General features: G+C 37.8%; 1 protein-coding gene across 5 annotated transcripts in view; it reads right to left on the reverse strand.

The window, feature by feature from the left end:
- LOC134743216 (putative protein kinase C delta type homolog) overlaps window positions 1-24,022 on the reverse strand; it is a 49,838-nt gene that overhangs the window by 19,839 nt on the left and 5,977 nt on the right. Inside the window, exons 2-6 of one of the 5 annotated variants that reach the window (XM_063676600.1) lie at window positions 20,284-20,390; window positions 16,660-16,861; window positions 14,974-15,103; window positions 5,852-5,971; window positions 3,967-4,032 (exon numbers count right to left, since the gene is read on the reverse strand). In XM_063676600.1, the coding sequence (XP_063532670.1) occupies window positions 3,967-4,032; window positions 5,852-5,971; window positions 14,974-15,103; window positions 16,660-16,861; window positions 20,284-20,390 (625 nt within the window). Of the gene's footprint in view, window positions 1-3,966; window positions 4,033-5,851; window positions 5,972-6,212; window positions 9,638-14,973; window positions 15,104-16,659; window positions 16,862-20,283; window positions 20,391-24,022 lie in introns of those variants that run through there. The other 4 variants (XM_063676601.1, XM_063676597.1, XM_063676598.1 and 1 more) reach the window with 4 other exon arrangements.

Below are 24,022 nucleotides of genomic sequence, written 5' to 3' on the forward strand. Positions count from 1 at the left end.
CATTGCACCATTATGATTACAAATGCCGAATACGTAACAAAAATTAATTTCTTCTTTCAAACAAACAAAAATTAATATTTTACAAGCAAACAACATTTATAATGGGAAGCTCCAAGTAAACAAAAAGAGTCAGTGCTAAGTTCCGAAAGGCCGGGAAAAGTAAAGCCGAGAAGAACTAGAAATGAGAGGATGACTGGGGTCCACAGGGGAAAAACTCACACTGGGAGGTACTCACCCCCCCCCCTCCCCCCGAACTCATGTCAACTTCCAGCCCCCAATTTTTAAGGGCTTAATTGTTATTGAAATATTGAAACAATCAATTTTTAAAACGTTACATTAAATCAAAACGTTAATAATTAATAACTTACTATACTAAAATCATGTATACATATAATCCAGTATTTAAATCAGTAATAAATTTGTATTTTTTATTGAGATCATTTCTAACAAGTTCCTAATTTCTTATCAGTTATAGGTATCCCTAGCCTTGACGAAGCGCCAGTTGCACCAACCTCTCTTGACGGACTGATCAACGGCAATCGGCAGTGAACTATGAAACTTCCCAAACAATAACATTTAGCGAACGTTTTAATGATGACAGCCGGTTTGGTGCAACCGACGCTTAAAGTCTTAAAACAATTTCTATCATCAATCAAAATGTATTTAACATTGGTTGAGATATTTTTTTTTATAAATCAAAACTAGTTAAAGGTATTAGAAGCAAGACATTTTGAAAAGTTATTTTTGTATTAAAAAACAGGCCTTTAAGAATATCAATAAAGCATTCCTCATTCTAAAGCCGGTTTCTTATTTAGAGTAGATACGTTGTTTCTAGCCAGCCTGAAAACACGCTTATTTTCGGATGTAGGGGGTTTTACTGTCAAAAGGGCTTTTAACAGACTCCCAAGATTGGTTCTTCGTTTCCTGGTAGTTTCATATACGTTAAATTATAAATCGCGGGCGGAGCTGAAAAGGCGCGTCTTGCTCCAGTTCGCATTTTTTTCTCGTCTCGAATGAAGCTGAAATTCTCGAGTTGTCTCGAGTTCGAGAAATCTCAAACAGAAACCGTAGATAGGCAGAAAGGCATAGGCACTTTATTGGCACACCTCAGTAAAAGATACAACTTAAGGAAAAAACAATTGATGAAAGATAGAGGCAGACAACAGGCGGTATTATCGCTAAAGAGCCTCATATCGTCCATATTTTAACTACAACAACATATCAATTTATTAAATACTAGCTTTTGCCCGCGACTTCGTCTGCGTGGAATTAGTAATTTGGGTACCTTAATTCTTAAACAAATCTGCTTTTTAATCCATCCTTTTTTCACCCCCAAATTGGTCCACACTATACATTTCCACCTCATTTTTTATACCCTTAAGGGATGATTTCGGGGATAAAAGTTATTCTATATCCTTTCCCACAGCTCAAACTATCCCCATATCAAGTTTCATCTAAATCGGTTCAGCGGTTATTGATTCCCCAAACAAATTTCCACCCCCCTTTTCACTCCCTTGAGGGGTGAGTTCTGGGATAAAAAGTATCCTATGTCCTTCCCCGGGACGCAAACTATCTGTATACCAAATTTCAACTAAATCGGTTCAGCGGTTTAAGCGTGAAGAGGTAACACACAGACAGACAGACAGACTTTCGCATTTATAATATTAGTATGGATGGACTGAAATTACCAATATCCAGCGACACTAGTTCATGCCAATATGTATGTCGCCTAATACCGCCCTGACTTCTCCATCTTGTAAATCGTCAAATTCCTAAGATACTGTCTTCTTCACCCTTTTGTCTCTTTCATTTGTCATAAAATATTTATATCTTATAATGCCGCTTTATTAAGTATTTAAGACTTCACGTAATCGGAAGTTATACAACATCTCGGTTAGTTATGATTTTAGTATTTTAGTTATACAGGGAGATAGTGTGAATTCCGATTGCTAAGTTGCGTCAGAAGTTCTGGTGGAACGCGGAACCCGAAGTGGGGCACAAGTGCGCGGTGTCAGCCGAAATGGGGCGCTTACGGAATTTGTGTAAAAGCTAAGTGGCTGCTCCACTATTTTGAATTAACCTGTAAACTAGGTTGAGCTTTCGCGCGAGTAGCTATTATATCATCATCCTTTCCATTCTAGACGGGGCTTTATTTGCTGTCATTCTTCTTTCATTTTGGTTTATTAAGTATTGTACCATCTTCAGTGAACTCACAGGTTTTCTGATCCTTGTTGATGATGTTGATACGGCGTTACTTTGGTCTTCGTATTGCGGCTACCTTCTTCTGACATGTTTAAACCATTCTAAGCGAAGTCTCTTACACCGAGACTTATACGAAACGTTAAAACACAATCAATCATAATATCAGTGATCCAGTTCTGTTTATAACCGCATTCATTTACGGGTTGTTAAACCTACTTAAAGCTCGAAATAGTTAACGATTTTCAGACCGCTGTAAGAGATCTTTATAACTTGATAACTGTTATGCATAATTGAAGAAACATTGCTTACAAAACCACAAGGAGCCGAACAGGATCGGTTGGTTATAATTATGTACATCAAATTCAATGAAGTGAGTTTTTGACGGCCGGTACTATATTTCATTAAAGAACAACGTCTGGGCAAGTCCCTGCTTAACATGAACTAGACTGCTCAGACATAAAATAAATTTTTAGAACGTCAAGAAATTATTTCATCTAAGCTATTTGGTGTGTAAGCAAATATTGCAAATAACTAATGATATTTCAGTTTATAACTAATGATAATTTAAAACAAACTGGGCACTTGGCATTTATAATATTCGTGTCCCAGTTGATATTTTCGAAATTATTACTCTGATCATCTCTGATCTAGTTTCGTTGGCAGATAATTTAATCTGTTGCAAGTCCGAAATATTCATAAACGTGTAAGTGATTTATCTAGCTGATCACTTTACATTTCCAATAAATCATGAATTGTTTTATCTTCCGGGAAATAGTACGAGCGTGTATTAATATTTGTATAATACGAATATAATTTAAATTGAAAACATAAAGGTCACCTAATTAAGGCATAGGGAAATAAAATAAGTAAGCTTAGAGTAGTCGCTACATACATAGATAAAAACACAGAACTAGTAATAAGGCTAGAACGGCGTTGCGGGCAGGGTAAGCGTTCTCTCCGTGAATAAAAAGCCATTTATAATAAGTTTTAAGCAGGCTTTGCGAAAACTTGTTTTTAATAAGATTTAAGCTACATAAGTATAAAGTGTTAAGCGAGTTTTGAACTTAATAATACGTTTTACCATACCACCCATACAACTTATTGTTATTAAGTAAGGAAACTAACGTATGGAGTGAGCACTAAACTTACTTATTTCTCTATACCTTAGGTTATTGCGCGAGATCATAACATTCATAACTCAACCAATTGGTGAGATTGCGGTCAAATGCTTGCCTTTTTGTAAAAAATAATAATAATAATTAGTACTCGTAGGTATTAGGCCTTATGATGATACATTTTTATGAAAACAAAATACAATGTGAGTTATAATATATAGCTTCATTAAGTAGAGGGAACTCGCATTTACCACTTTATTCTATTGATGTAATGATAATGTAGTGTCTTGAAAGTAATGAAGGGGTACCTAATGTCTGATTAGTGCTTGCGGAGCAAAACGGTTAAAACAATTCTAAATCTTACTGCACAAGCAATACATAAAACACTTAACTATTCTAAAATACATAACATCCTAGGAAACAATTAAAAATTACCGAACAAATTTTCGAATTAAGTTTTCTGCTAGATAAGTAAGGAAAAATTACGGCGTTATATCCAGTAAAACATAAATTCTGTTGTGGATCATGGTTTTCTGAAATTTGGAATAATTATGCTTTGATAAATAAGGTTTTATAAAGATGTAAGGTTATAATAGATGTGGATGTAAAAGTAGTGGCATTCGTGTAGGTTACAGTGTCAAAGGCTCACCGAGCTCCTGCTCGTGGAAGTCGGGTGTGTTGGGCGCCGCCGCGGACGTCCCGGGAGTCTCGCCATCTGCTTTACACAATGCTAGTTAATCGGTTTTCAATTTAGCATGTTGCCTAGCCTGTATATTTTATGTACCTATTTGTGATAAGTAAGTATTGTCTATTATTGTTCATTAATAACCCAAAGCCGCCTGACGCTGCCATAGTCATGTAGATACTTGGCCAATGCTGCCGGCATACTTGTTAAGAGGCCCACTGACTATCAGTCCGCCGGACGATATCGGCCTGTCAGTTAGAACAAAAATTTGACAGTTCCGAACAACTAACAGGCCGATATCGTCCGGCGGACTGATAGTCAGTGGGCCCCTTTATTAATTTAACTTTCTATCGTTATGCTTTTAAGTCTTAACAGATAAGGATGTATATAATGTAATAGTAAAATAAAAAATAGAATAGATTAGAAAAATGCAGAAGAAAGTGCATTGAAAAAAAAATACATATATTATGTAGTTATAATATGAAATTAAGAAGAAAAATAAGGGGATGCAATATATCTATTTATTTTCAGTACATTTTATAATAACATGTTACGTCAGTTAGTATTACGTCTTTTTTATATAAATTCATCGTCGAATTTATTTTGGCATTTTACTAAAAACGTAAATTTATCAAAAGTAAACGCCGATTCCATAAAATGTAACAAAATTACTTTGAAAAATCAACAGACATCGAATTAATGCCAAACTATATGTTGTCGGAATCGGGAATAAAAATACTACGGAGACGTTTGAAGACCGGCCAAAATAATCGACGATAGTGCTCGTCGATCGAGTCGATTGATCATGATCACGAGAATCGCTCTTCGTTCTCATTCCTCGAGCTATCGTAGGCCTGATCTATCACGTATGCATAAAAATACGTACATCCGTGATGAATTTTGGTACTGCAGCTTTGCACTAATAATAATAAAAACCGGCCAAGTGCGAGTCGGACTCGCCCACCGAGGGTTCCGCACTTTTTAGTATTTGTTTTTATAGCGGCAACATCATCTGTAAAAATTTCAACTGTCTAGCTATCACGGTTCATGAGATACAGCCTGGTGACAGACAGACGGACAGCGGAGTCTTAGTAATAGGGTCCCGCTTTTACTCTTTGGGTACGAAACCCTGAAAATACATTTAGATTAACTAAATAGGAACTTGCATCAAACTACAAAATCAATGTAGATACGTAATAAAATAAACACTAGGAAATTTTTGAAAATATCCGATTTATTATTACGTAAGCCTCACTTTGATATAAGTAGGTACTTGTATGCAATCAAAGTCTATTTTGGGTAAATCGTAATCGTGCTCGTCTCTTTAAGTTAATTTCAGTGGCAATTGATGCTATTAATTCTGTACAGGTGAGCGAGGAGTGATTGGCCGATGTCCAGGCAGAGGCAACCGCACCTCTACCCACGCTGTGTTCTCTCTCGGCAAATAAACAAATACGCATTAGGCTCACTACCTACTACCTACTTTTTATTATAATCATGTGCTTTGTGATAAATCTTTTAGTTTGCCTTTCAATGAAAACAAACAAACGCATAATATTAGGTATCCAAATTAAACAAAAAATGCACTTATTGGTAGTTAAAAACCATTGACGTACTACGTTTTATTATTAGCTTAATTTTTGCAATCTTTTCTTTTTGAACTAATAATATCCGTCAGGATGAAGATGATTTACGGCCTGAAAACATAAAGCTATAACGTCGTCTGACGTCAGTATTTACGACGCTCAAGTTCAAATTCTGCCCCGAGGGCCCGAGGAAACGACAACTACTATCACCGTTATGGTTTATTTTAAATCCGTTTCTATGAAGTATTATTATTATTACCCACCTCTTTTAGAGACGACAGAGGCGCTTCGAGATGACAGAGCTTCCACTAAAAGCCGCTGGTTCACCCCGCACAGGTTAGCTGTCAACTTTTCACATTTTCGATGGCAGTTTACATCGCAGTCTAAAACAAAATAACGAGACGTCGCGCCGCTAAACTAAGAGTATTGGACGTATAATTTAATTAATTACTTAATGCTAAGCTTAGCCATGCAAAAGCAATCGTGCATTAGTCGGGAGGTCAACATTGGACCTCAGGACTTTTCTGAACACGTGAGAAGTTTGTTAGTGGGTTCGTGTGACAGTGTAAATGTGAAAACGTGTGCTTCCCTAATTAATATCTGCATTATAAGGCCTATTTTTACCTTTTTTAACGTGGACGAAACCTGCTGGTGACGTTGGTGCCGAAGAGTCAAATCCAGAATCGTTGGATCCCGTGGAAGTCCTGCCGTCAGCAGTGGTTTCGCACTCGAAGAACTCTGTAGATTCCTCGCTGTTATCTGACTCGTCTGCATCCTCCTCATCTGACGTATCTTCTTCTGAAGACGATGAGGATGAACTCGATGAATGAATGACTTGAGGACTCTTCTTTTGAAGAGGACGAGGAGTAGCTATAAGAGGCCTAACTGCCAGTTCTTCTTTAACTGGTTTTCTGATCGGAACCTTTGTAATATCTAGTGACGGTGATTGTCTTAGTTGTTCTTTTTCCTTGTTTATAAATTTATTTTCAGCCTTTATACTCTCTCTTGCTTTTTGCTCTTCATTATTAACTGCAGTTTCTTCTTTTGGAATGTTTACAGTTTCTATGATTACTGGTATTTGTGAAGGTGCCGCCTCAGAAGAAGGGCTCTCCAATGCCATTTCAGTAACGGTGTTCGCTGCTTGTGTATTTGCTTCTGAATTAACCATTACCTCAACTGTTTTGTTTGTAGTCTCAGGTAACATACAACCCTCACTATCTGCATGTTCCACAGTTGATACTTTAGTGATAATAGATGGTATTGACGACTCTACTTTTACGTTTATATGCGAGGGCATGTCCTCTTTTTTGCTATCAGTACTATTATTTTCCCCAGTTTGTTTCGCTTTTGAAGAATCTTGTTTTATAATTTTATTAAATTCTGCCTTTGTTTCAACATGCGGAGACATGATCACTTTCTTACTATGTAAAGGAGAAATTTTATCCTCCATTTTTGACGATTTTGGAGATTCTGCTTTCTTAACTTTAGAAGATTCTGCATTTGTTTCAATTTGCGAAGTGTTTTTATCTTTTTTGCCATGCACAGGACATATTTTTTCTTCAGTTTTAAATTCTTTTGGAGATTCCTGTTTGCTATCTTTTACTTTATTGTTGTTATCCAGAACAGCCATATCTATTTTATTTGACTTAAGAATGATGTCATCTTTTGTTTCTATGACTTTTTTATCTTCCGGTTTTATTAATTTCGAACAAATAACACTTTCACTATTTTCCTGCAAATGTACTTCTGTAATATTTTTATTAAAGGGCACCACTGGATTCATTGTTTTTTCTGGAGCTTTGTCAAGTTTACTAATTTTGTCCTCACTTTTTGGCAACATCCTATTTTTGTTCATTTGCGGCACCTGATCACTAACTTTAACTTCGTCAGGCTGTTTGACGGCGCTGTTATTTACTACAGACCTAGATGCTGAATTTGGATTTTCTTGTTTAACAGTTTGTGATATCAGGGGTTTATTCACATCTTGATAGATTGTTTCACTGGCTTGTTTTGTTGAGATTTCTTTTACCTCTTTAGAACCTAATAACGAAGGATGTTGATTATCACTGTTTATTTCAGGATTCGTTAGCTGCATATTACTATTAATATCGGATGAAAGCAACTCAGGTTCCTTGGGTAAACTCAATCCTCCTTCTGTAACATCACTAACATCAATATTTGTTGTATTTTGTTGCTTAGCGGTATTCTCAATGTCCACTCTGTCTGTTTTATTATCATTTACATTAGGTGGCTCAATAAGATCTTCATTTGCATTTGAAGCCTCGTCTTCTGGAAACCAAAATAGAGCTCTTCGATGTTTTTCTCTAGCATCTTCTATATTTTGTTTTCTTTTTAAAAGGTAAACGGTCTCCCTTTTGCCTATTTTATCCCAGAAATTACCGTCGTCAGGTTCAGGCGAAGGAACATTACTTTCAAGGTCGGTTTTTCTACGGATAGAAGACCGCATTCTACTTTTACGCAATGCATTAGTAATTGACCTATTCCCATTGTTTGGACAGTCATCAAAACTAGAATCAACGCTACTACTAAATGAAATTTCTTTTTTCAAAGCACGAGGCTTTTCCTCTACAACAACTTCTTCAACTTTAAATTTTAAAGGACTAGTTGGTGATGATACTTCCACTGTTGCAGTTATTTTTGCTTTGAACTTGGGTTTTGGTTTGGTATTTTCATATTTTATCGATGATCTATTTTCTTCAATAGATGGTAAAGAACATAAAGCCTCCCTAGGAAATTCGGTAATAGAGTCGAGTCTGCCACCTGAAGAAGACTTTTTTAAACTGCGTCTTTTTAATGAATGCTTAAGTTCCTTGGAATCTCTAGACTTTCTGAAGCGATCGTATAAGGAATTGTCGGATTTCGTCGTTTTTAAAGGGTTGCTTTGACCTTCTCTAATGCCAACGAATTCCTCTGTCCCAACTTTGCTTAAATCTAAAGTTACCGTACTTAAATTTTCATTTCTAATTAACGAGTCTAAGACGTTTGCTTGTTCGGCTAAGATCTCCACCGAACATCGCCTGGTGGGTGATCTACTCGTGCTAGAATGAGCTGCTAGTGGTGCACTTAAAGCGCGTTCTTGTTTATTTTTACTATCACTTGTTGTTTCAATATGACTATCGTTATTATCTTTGACAATGAATTTTTCCATCAATTTGGTTCCTATAGTCTTTTTTTCTTTTTTTTCATTGTATATTAAGTCTTCAGAAAGCTTTTCTCTCCATTTCATTGATTCTGATCCATCTTTAACAGGAGCATTATCTACAATAGACCCACTTTTGTCACCTTCTATGGAACTTGAATTCTGTGATCCGTCTAAAGGTTTGCGAGGCGAATCTCTGTCTTTTCTCTTAATTGTATGCAGCCGTACTACAGTGCGCCCTCGTTTTATAGTACTCCTCAATTCTCCAGGAGAGGAATCTATGCCAGTTTCAGGCTTACCATCTACTCGTGGCATGAAGGGTCCATTTTCATTATCCGCAGTCGGCTCATCTGCCTGAGGTGGAGGCGGGGGCGGACTTTCTGTCTTTGGTCGATATTTGTTCCTTGACACGTCAATATCAGCCGTGTTGATATTTATCGGTCGTGGAGTATAGCTGGAGGGAACGTAACTCCGTTTGTAACTAGCTATTCTTCTAGGACTGCTTACCCTTGAAGGACTTGAGGTATTTCTTTCCGATATAGTGCTAAGGATAGGAGAGTAAGTTCTTCCGCTGCTGGTGATCCACCTCGAGCTGACCTGAGGGCGGGTGTATCCTCCGAGCGAGGAATGTTTACTGTAGTTAGATCCAGGATTAAGATATGATGCACTGTACGACGATCCTATTGGTGTTTTCGATCCGTAACTGTAGGGGGCACTATAGGAAGACGATCCACTGTAATACATGTTCGATATGTGATCGGAGTAAAGTGGCATTTTGATGCGTCGCGACGGGTGCGCGCTTCGCGTGGCGGCATGCGGGCTCGCTCGCGCGCGGACTGTCGGCCGGCCGCGGCAGGCGCGGGCGCAGGCCCGCCCTCCCGCGCTCACGACCCCCCGTCCGCCCAGACTCGCACAGGTGATTGATTGATGATTATTATGAAGACAATAATAGATCTTGTGACTTTTTCTAAATGTCGGAAGGAAGTTTTTACCCGTTTCGTTGTTAGAGATAATTGTGTCAGTTATTCTAAATAATTTCGATTTTATGTTAGTGTTTTCATTGTGAAATTTTTATATTGTTTTTATCAAAAATATAGAAGGAGTCTGTTTAGTTAAATAATGATTTGTAAACAGTAGACAGTATTATATGTGTAAACGTTTATAAATCGTGGCCCATAAACTTCAAATTGCTTATCAATATAGTGCATGTTCTTTATCAACTCATCTACTTATTCACTCTTATATCTAGTAATTTTGACGCCTTTCTATCTAGCCTTTTCGGTAGGTATTAATATGAAAAATATAGGCCATCAATGATCGTTAAACAAACAAAACAAAGACGTGATGGCGTTGATCATAACAAAATTATCCGTTTTATAAATGGAAAATGATATTACGGTTAAATGACATTAAGTATGTAGTAGCAGTAAGGTTACATTTACAAATAAACGCGTAGAATTCAGGCAAAAAAATATGCAAATTTTGCAGCTGACGTGTGTTTGCTTTATCTAAAATGATATTAGATGTTTCAAATATTACATAATTTTATGTTTCTGATTAATCTTAGCAATCATCTACCTACCTACAACAATGTTTAGTCCTTATTTGACAATTTTAATAGAAGTTATTTTATTATGTACTTTAATTACCACTAATATACGTCCTATGATACAAATATTACAAGCAAGTGCCTACTCAGAATGAGGCTAATCAATCTAATCATTCATCATTCTGAGGAGACAATCTAATTCGTATTCAATATACACACGTAACATGCTGTTTATGTTTATTTGTGTGCGTGGAAGATATTTGTTCCTGAGTCATGGGTGATCTCTATGTATTTAAGTATTTATTAATATTTATATAATACATATCCCTATCGTTGTCTGAGTACCCACAAAAAAAGCCTTGTTGAGCTTACTCTGGGACTTAGTGTGATTTGTGTGATAATGTCCTATACTATATATATATATTTATGTTTTGTGATACGAGTATGTTATTTGAGTTCAATATCCGCACTGTTTTAAAAAGAGGTATAGTATAAGGAATTCGACATATTTTTCATTGGTGTTTTTAATCTAAAATCAAAGAATAAAATGTTCTATAATAAGATTATATTATTGAATCCGTTGTGGTTGCATCACTTCCTATTTGCGGCTGATTAAATCAAGGTAGGTGTAGGTGTCAATCAAGGTAGGTTATTAATAGGTGGGCATTAAGTAGTCGCCTCCGTGTTGGAGCTAGGCCACCTCAAGTGTTTTCACGTGACGGTCTCTTGGGGAATGCAGTAGCATCCGTCAAGTGCATCGGTGTGGCTAACTTGAACAAGCAATTGGAACATATAATTCGTTTCAAATCGTGTTGTTACCCAGCTTTGCGACAGTAAAACTAATTTCATTTGCCTTGAAATAGTTTTACTACCGACCTTACTAGTATTAGCCACTCTTTATAAAAACGATTTGTTGGAGTTCGTGCGAGAGCCGTATCCGTCACGTCACAAAATACTAATATGATGAATCCTGTATATGACCTTTTGCTACTTTGAAATCATTCAAAGCACCAAAACATGTTTTTCCCTACATTTGCGAGAATTACATTTCACGATTGCTGAGAACAATTTAATTTGTCTAATGTAAACTAGCCTATTTATGAATCATCAGTGCATCAATCGACTTCATAATAAGATTTTAATTTCATTTCAAAATTATGAATTTTTATTCGCGTTATAAGTATATTTACCACTTGCTTTTGGGTGAAGGAAAACATCGTGAGGAAACCTGCATACATCTGCGAAGAAATTCAAAGGTGTTATGTGAAGTCCCCAACCCGCATTGGGCCAGCGTGGGGACTTATAGCCTAGGCCCTCTCGCGCATGAGAGGAGGCCTGTGCCCAGCAGTGGGACGTATATATTAGGCAGATATATTATTATTATTTTAAGTATTCGCGTAATTTTTTTGTAGATTGTATTAAACTGTTTTCTGTCTCTTAGTAAGTAACATGTTTTCTAAGTTTAACCCTTTATAGGGCACACTTAGATATAATATACATGGTGGCTAAAAAATAAGTGCATTTCCGTTGCCAGGGAGGTTTTGAGAATACTAAGCAACTTTTTACTAATCAGGGACCAACACCTAAATCGCGAAAACGATTCGTAAAACGATATTCCCAATTAGCAGCACCTTAAAAATCTAATATTTTTAAAATGAATACTGTTTATAAAATTATAGCACATATGGAGTCTCAATTACTGATCATCATGACTGTATATACTTGCCCCCTTTTTTTTACCTACTTAACTGCGATGGAAAAACATTGATTTAAAACAAATAAATAGCTAACATATAAAACTTAAAAACTAAAACTAAAAATAAATAAAACTAAGCTCAATACAAAAAACTAAAAACTATTCCCCTGCGGCATGGTGCCGTAGATGCTGGCAGCATTTCCTCGCTGTATCGCAATACACTCTCTGTACTCTTTGTGCGAGGAAGCTGCCAGCTCTACGATCACCGGTCTACTATTCTTTTAGATAATTCCTTAAAAAGTGTAGAAGCGTTCGGACCCCAGGGGCCAAGGGTCTCAACACCAAAAGATACGAAAATCGTATTCGGGGCCGAGACCCCTATACTTGGCCTTTTTTAATTTTTCAGCCGCAAAATACATCGGACGACCTCATAAAGGGTAGTCAATGAATACGGTTCTGCGCAGCACCGCTAGACATTGGCGATCCTTATAGGCTTATGCTCACTTGCTCAGCACTTTGTAGTTTATGTTCACTATAAATTGCGGTTCCATTGGTTAATTGATTGTGCAAATTGAAGTTGAATTAGATTCGAACTTAACTTAAAAGGCACAAAAGATAAAAAAAAGGTCCTTTGTCGAGTGTAGTGCTACGAGGCTCTACTACGATGAGGTGCTACGATGTATCGCTACGCCGTAGAACGTTATGTCGTAGCAGCTTACTTGCTTTTTCGGGAGGCCTATTCGAACTTAAAAATTCTGATCTTATGATTTATGAATTAAGTTTTTTTTATACCACGACGGTAGCAAACAAGTATATGGCCCGCCTGATGATAAGCAGCCACCGCAGTCTATGGACGATTGCAAGTCAAGTGGAGTTACACGGGTGTTGCCGACTCTACAAATTACAAAATAAAAACGGGAACAAAATTAAGGCTTATTCTGTACATTAGTGCGATCGAGTAATTATATATAGATCAATATCATTATGAATAACATATTAATACAATATTTTTAATGGTCGAATGTACTAACTTTTACAAAAAAAAATGTTTTACGAGTTTTCTCGTTGCTTTATTTTCCGAATATTTAATTGCCTGAAATCATGCATGTTAATATTGCTAATGTAAAGTGATCTTAAAATTAGTGCATAAAATGTTTGAGACCTTTTAGTGCCATATTAGGTTACACACTTATACCTATAATTATAGCGACTTTAATATTAAGGTAATATCTACACGACACACCCATATTATGTAAAGAATATACATTAAAATGGCAGAAAGTGATGTGGCTCCCGGTCACGGTCGGAGCTGCAACGGACACTGTCCAGACGGTTTGAGTTTCCAAATTTGTACAATATGTATTACATTTTTCTTCAGATCGTTCAGTGCATGATGCTTGCAGATTTCTTCCAGAGGGTACCACCGCTAGCAGAACACAATGCACGCGAGATTTCTTGTCGCACGTTCAAAACGAAACGATCTCTTTAAAATATATATTGTTCATAAGATATAAAACTCCCGTGAGACTCAAACATATTAAATTATTTTAAACCGGGTCACTCACGTATTATTAAGTCGAATAGCTCGACATGTTTCGGTCCAATTTACGAGGAGGTTGTATTTACGTGAGTGACCCGGTTTAAAATTATTTAACATGTTCATAAGATAATTAGATTGCTTGAGATTTTAGTGTTCAGTTGTGCTAGCATCGTTGGTTCAGTAACACTCGTACATCTTCGGTCAAACACGGTTGTCTTTATTGTATTATGTATGTATAAACTCTTTATTGTACAAGCACACAAAACAAAAATATGGCACAGGATAGGCAGTACATAGGCGAACTTATCCCTTCAACGGATTTCGTCCAGTTAACCTTTGAGTAGAGTATTAATATTTTATTAAAATATTTTTTCGCTACACATTGGCAAAACTACGAGTAAAGGGGCCCACTGACTATCAGTCCGCCGGATGATATCGGCTTGTCAGTTAGAACAAAAATTTGACAGTTCCGAACAACTGACAGGTGCCCCTTAAGCTACGGATTACATGTGTGGCGCAGGTTAAACTATGATTGGGATTTAATATTACACAGTGAGTAGTCATATAGTAGTATTGCACTCATACTAATGAACATGTGATAGGGAGGTGCTTTTAGACTAATAGAAAATACATTTTCACCACACCAGCTGGTAAAGGCTCTCTTGGTTGTTCAAAAACTGATAAGAAAGTTGCATTTTATCCACATGTGTGGCAAAGTAATCAAATGTAAATATTGAGTTGTTTCCTTGGCTGGTAGAATTGACTTCTAAATGATGATTTTGAATGATAAATATTTAATAACATTAATTTTGATTTGATTTTGTTTGATATTTTATTGTCAGTATTTTCCTTGCGTTGGTGTGGTGAAAAAGTTTGTGTTTCACTCGGTGGCAAAATCTGTTTAACCCTCGTGCCTTGAAACCCTCGCAAAACTGAAGATTCCATTTCTCGAAGCACTCGTTACGCTCGCTGTTAAATTTTGGAATCTTTCTCTTGCTCGGGTATCAATATTAGCACGAGAGGTTAAACAACAACTTTGCCCCCTTGTAAAACAAATAACTATTGCTGCGCTTGTTAGACCGTAGTCGCCAAATAGTATGATATCTACATGCTTGTAACACGTGCCCAATAAACATTCATAGCGCTTTATAGAGTTATTTAAGAGCCCGGTATCGATTTTAGTCGCAAAAATGACAAATCGATAGAGATGAGAAGACGTGCTAATAGAAACCATACTTGTTATTTAGATATTGCGTAACAAAAGGTGTACAATTTCAACGACTATATCTATCAATTTGAAATTTTTGCTCTAAAATCGTTACCGGGCTCTTAACAGCACTGCGCTGCCTGGATCACACAGCGGAGCGGCGTGCGAAAATCCGCATCAATGTGATAACCGCGTTTGTCGGTGACTGCAGTGCAGTGTCATTGCGGCATTACCTTCGCACTTGAACCCCTGTTTGATGAAGCCATAGAGCAGGTTCCCGCAGTGGTCGCAGAAGGTGGGCGACATGAACTGGTGAGGTCGAAACCGGTGAGGTACGTCAACTTTGAAGCGTTCGCGCAAGTACTGCAACAAGGAATGTTTTATCTGTCAAAATATTTAAAGCGGTGTGCTACCTACTGATATTTTTATCAGCTTAGTTTGCGTAAAAGCTTAGTGACATGTAAAGAATGTAGGTATGCTACGTTTCCACAGAGATGTAGGGTAAACTAGCATTACTTGGTGACACGCCTAATTCGGTGATAAAGTTTTTAAGCATGACACCCAGGAAAGCTAGTGAATTAGGGCCTTTTAAATGGGACCTCACGGCTTCGGCGGCTTTGCCGTGAGGCCCATTTAAAAGGCCCTAATTCACTAGCTTTCCTCTGTGTCATGCTTCAAAACTTGTATCACCGAATTAGGCGTGTCACCAAATAATGTGAGTTTACCCTACGTGTTGCTGTGCTTAAAAGTGTAAATCAATAAATACAGTACCTACATGATATTGTAGTGATCACTTTGCAGTTGAGGTTAGTTTGTTATTGAACTTATTGATTAGCTAAGGTTCCTACGGTCATTGTACACATTATTCTGCTGTACAAATTAAATATACATAGTTCTACCACTACTTATAGTTCAAAGTTGTAAGTACTTAACTTTCCTGCTACCCAAAGGTTGACTGGAAAAGATCGCTTTTTAGCGCTTAGACCGCCTGTTATTACTTGGTCTTAAGCTTGTATTTCGCTTTCTGTGTATTTTTTTTAACTTTATGGTGCACAATAAAGAATATTTACTTACTTATTTATATAATTCTACCACTTATCTCAGGTGGCTTGTAAAATGTTTACGCGGTGATTTTCTAGTATTAGAAAGTAGCTTAGTTTAACCATTCCTTAGTAAACCGTTATTATGGTTGTTACCAACCGCCTCAGTTAAGTGGTGAACGTGCTACGCCGTAGTATTTAGTCACATAGGTTGTAGGAGCGACATATGAACTATCTTGATTCAATATCGATTCGACATACACGGCAATATACAATCCAGGAAAGGTCAGTGAAACACAGGTACTGTTAAGGATTTCATACTAATATATGTATATGATACCATGTCAAGGAACAATATCAAAATAGAGTTATCACCACAGTAGATCTAACCCTCCCCTTGTGCAATGGCATCAATTGTGCACGGCAGCTTCGCATACGGCGCAGCGGCAGCCCTAATTGCCGTTCTCCAATCAAACAAAACAACGCATGTTCCGACTTCCGGTTCGAACGCCATCTTGATAGTAGCCTCGTGATTAATTCCTTTGTTTTTTGCTCATTAAATATTGTTTAAAGTGTAATATCGATAGCTTTATTATACAATAATCTAATGTGGTAGTGTGCAGTGAATGGAGAATTAATCTCAAAGCGTGTTTAACCACCATTTTGGAGTCAACGGCCGGTAGTCCACGTGCTTCTCGTAAAATCCAGCTATCGGTTTTACGAGACAACTACAACAACCACCGAACAGCGTCGTGCTCTAAGAGCATTTATTTTGTTCCTACCCTTTTACGTGACATTGGCTACGGGCAACACCGCCCTCAAGTCCATCAAGAAAAGAAAAGAAGAAGAACGCATGTTCCAGGCATCTAGCCTTCTCACCACAGTAGAAGCCGACTGTGCAGACGAGCCCGGGCATTTCCCCAGCAGCTTGCAATGACACCGCTTGTGTACCGCAGTTTGGCACACCGCACAGCGGTAGCCCTGCTTGCCGAAGCCCCATAGGAACTCCTTGCAGAACGCGCAGAATGTCGGCTGTCTGAAGAACTTGGCCACGAATTGATGCCCGTTCACTTCGTGCACCCTGGAAAAGAGATTGGAGGTATGTTTAGACATGGTATCTTCATTTACTGTGGTTCAAGGTAACAATGCAAGTTTATTATTATTGCATTAAGTTGCTTTAATGCCCGCTTTAGATACACAACAAGGCAAATAGATTGCCTTGTTATGTATCTAATATGCCACTTGGTTGTTATGGTAAATTAAATTATGGAAAACGAGGGTATCACATTGTCGCGATCTATGCAAAAAAACTTCTATTTCGGTTGGTGCGTACTTACTTAATAAAATAAGAAACGTGATATTGCATCGTCGGCATTTGGCAATAATTTGAAGTGTCCACAATGTGGCTTGATTGTACTTCGGATTCCCGCTTTTTCTTTCTTTGTCTGGTAACTCTGACGTGTTCTATGCGTGACTAAGATACGCGGAACACCTTTAAATATTCGTCTGTTACTCGCAGCTCATTAGCAGCACAACATTTTCCCTATTTACGTTCTATTCTTGAGTCATATATTCGTATTGAGTGTTTTAAGTAACAAGCTCCCACGTGCTTTGATCTATGGAATGTCAGGGCTTGAGCCAAGAATTCTGACGTGAGACACCAGGTAACTAGGATCGAGGGGGCGGCGCCGGTCGGTAAACAAGCAGGCGCAACATCTACTTATCAAATGTTAATTGATCCGTTTAATTATATGTGTATGTTGAATTATAGGTAAGGCACACAATTAGGTACTACAAGAGAATTCAAATCCTATATTTAATTGCACCCTAAATCATAAAATAGTATTTAATCTGTTGTTCTATTCACACTCAATTTAATCTAATCTGTTGTTGTATCTGTTGTTGTTGTGCAGGAAGGATTACTCTACCTCGAACACTCAATAATCACGCCTACTTCCCGGAGGGATAGGCAGAGACCACGGATTTCCACTTGCTACGATCCTGACATACCTCTTTCGCTTCCTTTACTTTTAACATTCCTCATACACGCTCGCCGGTTTAGGGTGCTCTTGACCTGGCCTTTCTTCAGGGACTTCAGGATTTCCCCGATCTGATCAGAGAAAGTCCGCCGAGGTCTACCCCTTCCAACTCTCGTTTCTACCTCTCCCTTATACACTCTCTTTGTAAGACTTCTTTCACTCATTCTTTCCACGTGTTCAAATCATCTCAACATACCTTTCTCAATTTTTGTCACTAAATCTTCTTTCAGTCCACACTTTTCCCTTATCACACTGTTCCTATTTCTATCTTGCACACATTCAAACAATCGATTCTATCTTATCAGCACATCACTCTCTCGGAATGTCATCTTTCCGAAGACTCGACTTGATTTCCTACTACTGGATTGATTTCCTATGCCTACCTTATTGGCTTTGTTTTATCTAAGTAGATTAATGTAAGCATTTAAAGATCAAAATATTCAAGTACCTTATATCATTGCAATATCAAAGATTCAAAGATTTATTTGTTCAACATAGGTAAGTTACAAGATGTTAAATACATATTTCAGTATCACTATGTCGTGCCTATTGGCATACAAATTCAATAAAAATACACGCTAATCATAATATCACAGAAAAACAATAATAGTCAAAACAGGGTTATGTCATGCAGTAAATCTTAATTAGGTAATTCAGTCAAAAATTCTATAATAGAGTAATATGCTTTCTCGGTAAGAAAAGCTTTTAGGTTTTTTTTAAAAACATTATTCTTGTCTTTACATGCAATTATATTCGCCGGTAACTTGTTATATATTTTGTGAGCCATTCCAAGTATGCTTTTTTGTAGAAGTGCCGTTTTATTTGGTACTTTTTGCATAGACTTTAGTTTGTTTTGAAGGCGAACGCTTTTAAACTTACTAAATAGGCTGTGGTTTGTATTTACAAAATTGGCCATTTCGTATATATACAAACATGGCAATGTAAGAATTTTGAGACTCTTGAAAAATGGTTTACATGGCTCACTTTCTTGGACACCGCAAATTGTTCGTATGCATTTCTTCTGAGCCTACAATAATAATAAGGTTACAAATTGTCGGTTAACAGTTAGTAGGCCGTGTATGTTTCGTTGTAAACCGTATATGAATGGAAAAGTGACCAAGGCTTCCCGTGCCCACCAATCGGATCGACCCTGGGTGCGTAGACAAGATGCCAATCGTTAACGCTCCGTAGCGAACGAAACGCACTTGTATCTCTCGCACTAATATGGAAGAGTGATAGAGAGAGATAACTACGCTACGCTACGGAGCGTTAACGATTGGCATCTTGTCTACGCACCCATGCAGCGTCCTCTGAATTGAATTCGCGGCCTAAAACCGCTCGGCCAACCGGGTCACAGCGGCATGGGTCGATTTTCCTCAAGTATTATGCAATTCCTTAGGGTGCAGTGGGCTCAGCCAGCAGAGATTTTGAAAGCGCCTTTTTAGATCATAAATGCGGTTGCCAAAAAATATGAATAGCAATTTTGAAGCCTTCTCTAGCACCTCTAGTAACTTCATCGATTTGAAACCTGATTAAACAACGTTCGTTCGATAGAAAAACAACACGAACATAGGCCTAAAACGTTGGTTCCTAATGTTGCACATATAACATCGTAATTAGCATTATAAGATCAATGAACCGCAGCGACGTGAGACGCTCGCGCCCGTTTGCGCTCGTAAACGAAATGCTTTTATTAGTTATGCGTGAATATTTTCATCCCAATTTACGCTCATTTAAGCGCCAGTTCCGTCCAGATAGTGTTTTCGAAACATATTTTATCGCGGCCGTAAAGAGATCATTACCGCATCATCAAATTAGAGTTTCTGGTAGGTACATAATCTATTTTTGGGTTGCGAATAAACAACATAGAAAACTGTTTGCAATCTGCCCACTTACTACTCGTATTTACTTACAGTTGGTTGACTAAATTAAAAATACAGACGGAACAATGGTTAGATATCACCTTCATTCTTCAGAGCCCTTCATTCTTCATTAACATTAAGTAACGGATGACTAGACATCTAAAGTATCTACGTTCGTTAATAACTTAACAAAAAAGAATATGCCTCTATATGTAGAAAAATTAACTGTAACAGTTACTTTTGATCGCGTACTATAATCTCTATCGATATCTCTATTTGTAAGAGTATTCGAGGGTGATGGCAGATCCTTTTGGTTCGTTGTTTCATCCGCTACAATTGATGCTGACTGTACGACGAATACGTACTTAGGTATTAGGATAGCTGTAGGTACTACATATACATACTTACAAGACCAGGAACAAATTTAATTTATAAATTATTTACTTAGGGCCGGTTGCACCAAACCGTCGGTCACCGTTAAAGCGTTCGCTAAATTTTATTGTATGGGAATTTTCATAGTTCGGTGCTCAGTGGTGTTGATCAGTCTGTCAAGTGTGGTTAGTGCAACTGGCACTTAATGACTTAGCTATGGAAATGCTTACTTATTGTGTTTGATGGCGCCTCGTCGCTGCGTGATGCACTTGCCCCGGGAGAGCCGCTGCCCCGCGCCCCCGTCCGCGCCCTCGCCCCAGCCTCCGCCACCCAACCACTGAAATTTTAACAAAATGCTTTTAATTTTCATTGCATATTCAGTAGCACTGGAAGAAGGATTTGAGCTCAATCAACCAAGAACTGTTTGTATGTATGTGTAAAAAGTAAGACATATAAAGTAATAGCTTCTGCCCGTCACTTTGTCTGCATCTAATGATAATTTTCATAATAAAAATATCCTATGTCCTTTCTGATCCTATTTCGAGACTAACAAATGACAAAATTATTTTCGCTATAGATAGGAAATAGGAATGTACAGTTTACCAGTAAGTACCCGTACCTACACCTGCTCCAAATAATTCCTAGATATTTGGCGCGACTTTTATTTAACAAATTTGCAGTAAGCAGATACACGCTGTCACATATCATCACCTACTTACAATGTTGCAGAGAGGTCAGTGTGGCCAAATCCGTCAGCGGGATAAATCCGTCCAACAGCACTTGCGGCTAATCTAACAACAGTATGTACTTGCTATTCGATCGGTAAAGCAGAGAGCATATAAATTAATATCAGCAGTCAACAAAAACAAATAGCGCTCAGTAGCCAGTACCTAAATAATAATAAAAAACGCTATTAAAGTTCAGTTGCGCTCTGAGCTTGACATCAAGTTAAATGTGCTGCTCTGTTTTGTGAAGTTGGGATGAGACGATGTAAGTTAGGGCTTAATAAGTATGTTTATTATATTGTTCGATATACATGTTTATCGGTCGTTTTATTCATTTTACATTAACTTCTGTTGGTGAGAAACTATATTTGTTAAAATTTGTGTTTACAAAATTAGCGAGCGGGCAAATCCGTCCATTACGTAACGGGAAAAATCGACAATTTCCCTATTTCATGTATTGCCAACCTTTATTTAATTTTACTCACTAAGTTATACCTAACTCATAAATCTCATAATCATGAGAGGTGATGCGAAATTCTTACTGAATTGTCAAATTTCTCATATCCTTAACATCGACATCGGCTCCAAAAGATCGGGCAGAGGCAGACCCCTTACGTCCTGGATGTCCGTCGTTAACAAAGACCTTAAGAAAGCCCAAATAGATGTCTCGACGACCCAGAACAGATACGCCTGGCGAAGAATGACGAGGAGAGCCGACCCCAAATGATATGGGAAAAGGCTAGGCGAAGAAGAAGAAGAAGAAGTCAAATTTCTCATATAAATTCGTGGTAGCTTTCGTAGATCAACCTATATCTGTGCTTGGTTACTTAAAATTATAAAGTAGATATTGTTTTTAAACTTTTATAAAATGTTTATTACTCTTGAATTTAAAAATAGGCCGGAATTGTCCCAAAAAAATATATTTGGCAATATTACTAAAATAAACCTTAAATTGAGTTCGCTAAGGTTTAGTTTCGATTAAGAGTATAGTGGTATTTGTTGAATTTAATCACTTGACATGTAATATTTGTAATACGTCACGATACAAGAAAAATCGTTGGTTGACGGAAAAGTCCCAAACCCCAGGAAAAATACGTCATCTGACATATGTTTAAAAAACATATTTTAATAACCAGTAGTGCTAGCAATTTAATATGAGTACCTTTACATAGTTAAATAAATGCTTAATCTATTACAGTAATCAGGTTTATTAAAAAGTAAATATAATCATAGCTATGATTAGTCAAAATGACGGAAATGCCCTCATTGGCACATCAGCACATACAGAATCGAAAATGGTATTCAAGATACTAGTGCAGATCTGTCGACTTTGAACTCTGATGAGTTGACAATGGCAAAATAATTCAAAGTTGACCTTAAACTTCATTGTCAAGAAAATAGTTGATGGTACAGGGATTCTATTCATTTATGGGTACAGGTCATAATTTTTAGCATATTATTATGTGTACTTCAGCTACTAAACAAAGAGGTGCTACTAAACAATGGGGAATGTTCCGAAGAACTTTTTGATCTGGTGCCATCGTCTCGTTTCTATCACCGCACCTTCCGCCAAAGGAGCAAAGCTCATCCTCACTTCTTAGACACATGGCACACCAAGAATAAGCGGGCATCTCGCTCGTTTCTTCCCAGAACGTGCAGAATGTGGAATGAGTTGCCTCCTGAGGTATTTCCTTTGTGCTACGACATGGGATTCTTCAAGAAGCGGGTATTTAGGGTTCTCAAGGGTCGGCAATGCTTAAGTGGCTCCTGTGATGTTGCTTATGTCCATGGGCGACGATGACTGCTTCCCATCAGGCGGCTCGTCTGCTCGTTTGCTGACTATCACATAAAAAAAAGGTGCAATGCGATGGATTATTATTATTTATTACCAACATTATAACCGCCACCACTGAAAGTTATCCATTGCTAGACAACATCCTCAGAGAGGAGCCTAAGGTTCTCCGCAATGCCTGTTTGTGCGCTGCCTGCATCCTGCATCCAATGATTTCCTGAGTGACAAAGTGACTGACTGACAAAGTCTATCCGTTTTCAGTGTCCGTGAGTATCTGCGATTGGTCTAAATCACGTACTCGTAACAGCCATAAGAATACCTTGGAATAGTAATCTTATGGTGAGTAATATTTTTATCAAATAGTTATGCCCATAAGTAAAATAAGCTAAACGAGATTATTCCTTTTAGTGTTTACTGCGTACAGCCCGATCGCGTATCAATCAACACTTATCACGCTTACTTGAGCAATTGCCAACAATTTATAGTCACGTTGACGAATAAAAGCGGCCAGCAATATCTTAGACCATCAATTACGATTTAGGGCAAGATATAAACGGTAACAGTATATTGTTATGAGGGTTGGTGTAACAAAAATATATTTGCGGAGTATTTAAATAGCTCTACAATACGCCGACCCACTTATCGGCAAACTAAAGAGCGAGTTAATAAATGACGTAGTGCGCTCTGTACATATATGTAAATATAAACAGTTGAAATCGTTGAACTAATTCAGATTCCGCCCCGCTCGCAACCTAACTCCACGCCTCGCATGCTTAATGTGGAACACGGGCTGCATTAAAGCGTATATTCAGCAAGATCGCCGTAAAACGTTCCAAGCCAAGAATTCGAGACGCTCGGGTCGGCGTGAAATGAGAAATTTGTTCAACGTACCCGAAACCATGATGGCATCTAGTGACCGCGGCGCGCACTCGGTGCATCGCCAAATCGCGTCGTCACTCGTTAGGCAGAAAAGCCATCGCCAAATAAAATGGCCGTACCCGCGCCCTTTCAGCTGAAGACTCGCTAGTAATACCATATTGTCATAGAAAGCGACTCAAGGTTTTTAAGAATTCTCTGGCATGGATCCGGGATTACAGCTCAGAATTATACTGTACTGCATATAGTGCATGTCTAATGGCCAAAATTAAGAATTCGTCTGTCATGAATCTCGTTGTGGGTTAGATTTATTTGATGTGGGTCACGTGAATCAGTGACTCGTGTCAAGTTATTTTTAAGCTTACATATACCAACTAATTATTATATTATTGTACTTAAGTAGGCCAAGTAATAAGAAGGTATAAGGCTTGTAGAGTTAGAAGCTTGGCCAAAGCTTGGCTCTACAAGAGATCTGATAACTTTTTGACAGTGCGAGCCTTATGGTTTCGTCTTGGCAACCTTTTACATGAAAATGTTTTTGGTGGGATCTTGATATCTACATTATCAGCGAAACTA

The sequence above is a fragment of the Cydia strobilella genome, chromosome 7 (genome assembly GCF_947568885.1).
Source record: "Cydia strobilella chromosome 7, ilCydStro3.1, whole genome shotgun sequence".
In the NCBI taxonomy this organism is placed as follows: domain Eukaryota; kingdom Metazoa; phylum Arthropoda; class Insecta; order Lepidoptera; family Tortricidae; genus Cydia; species Cydia strobilella.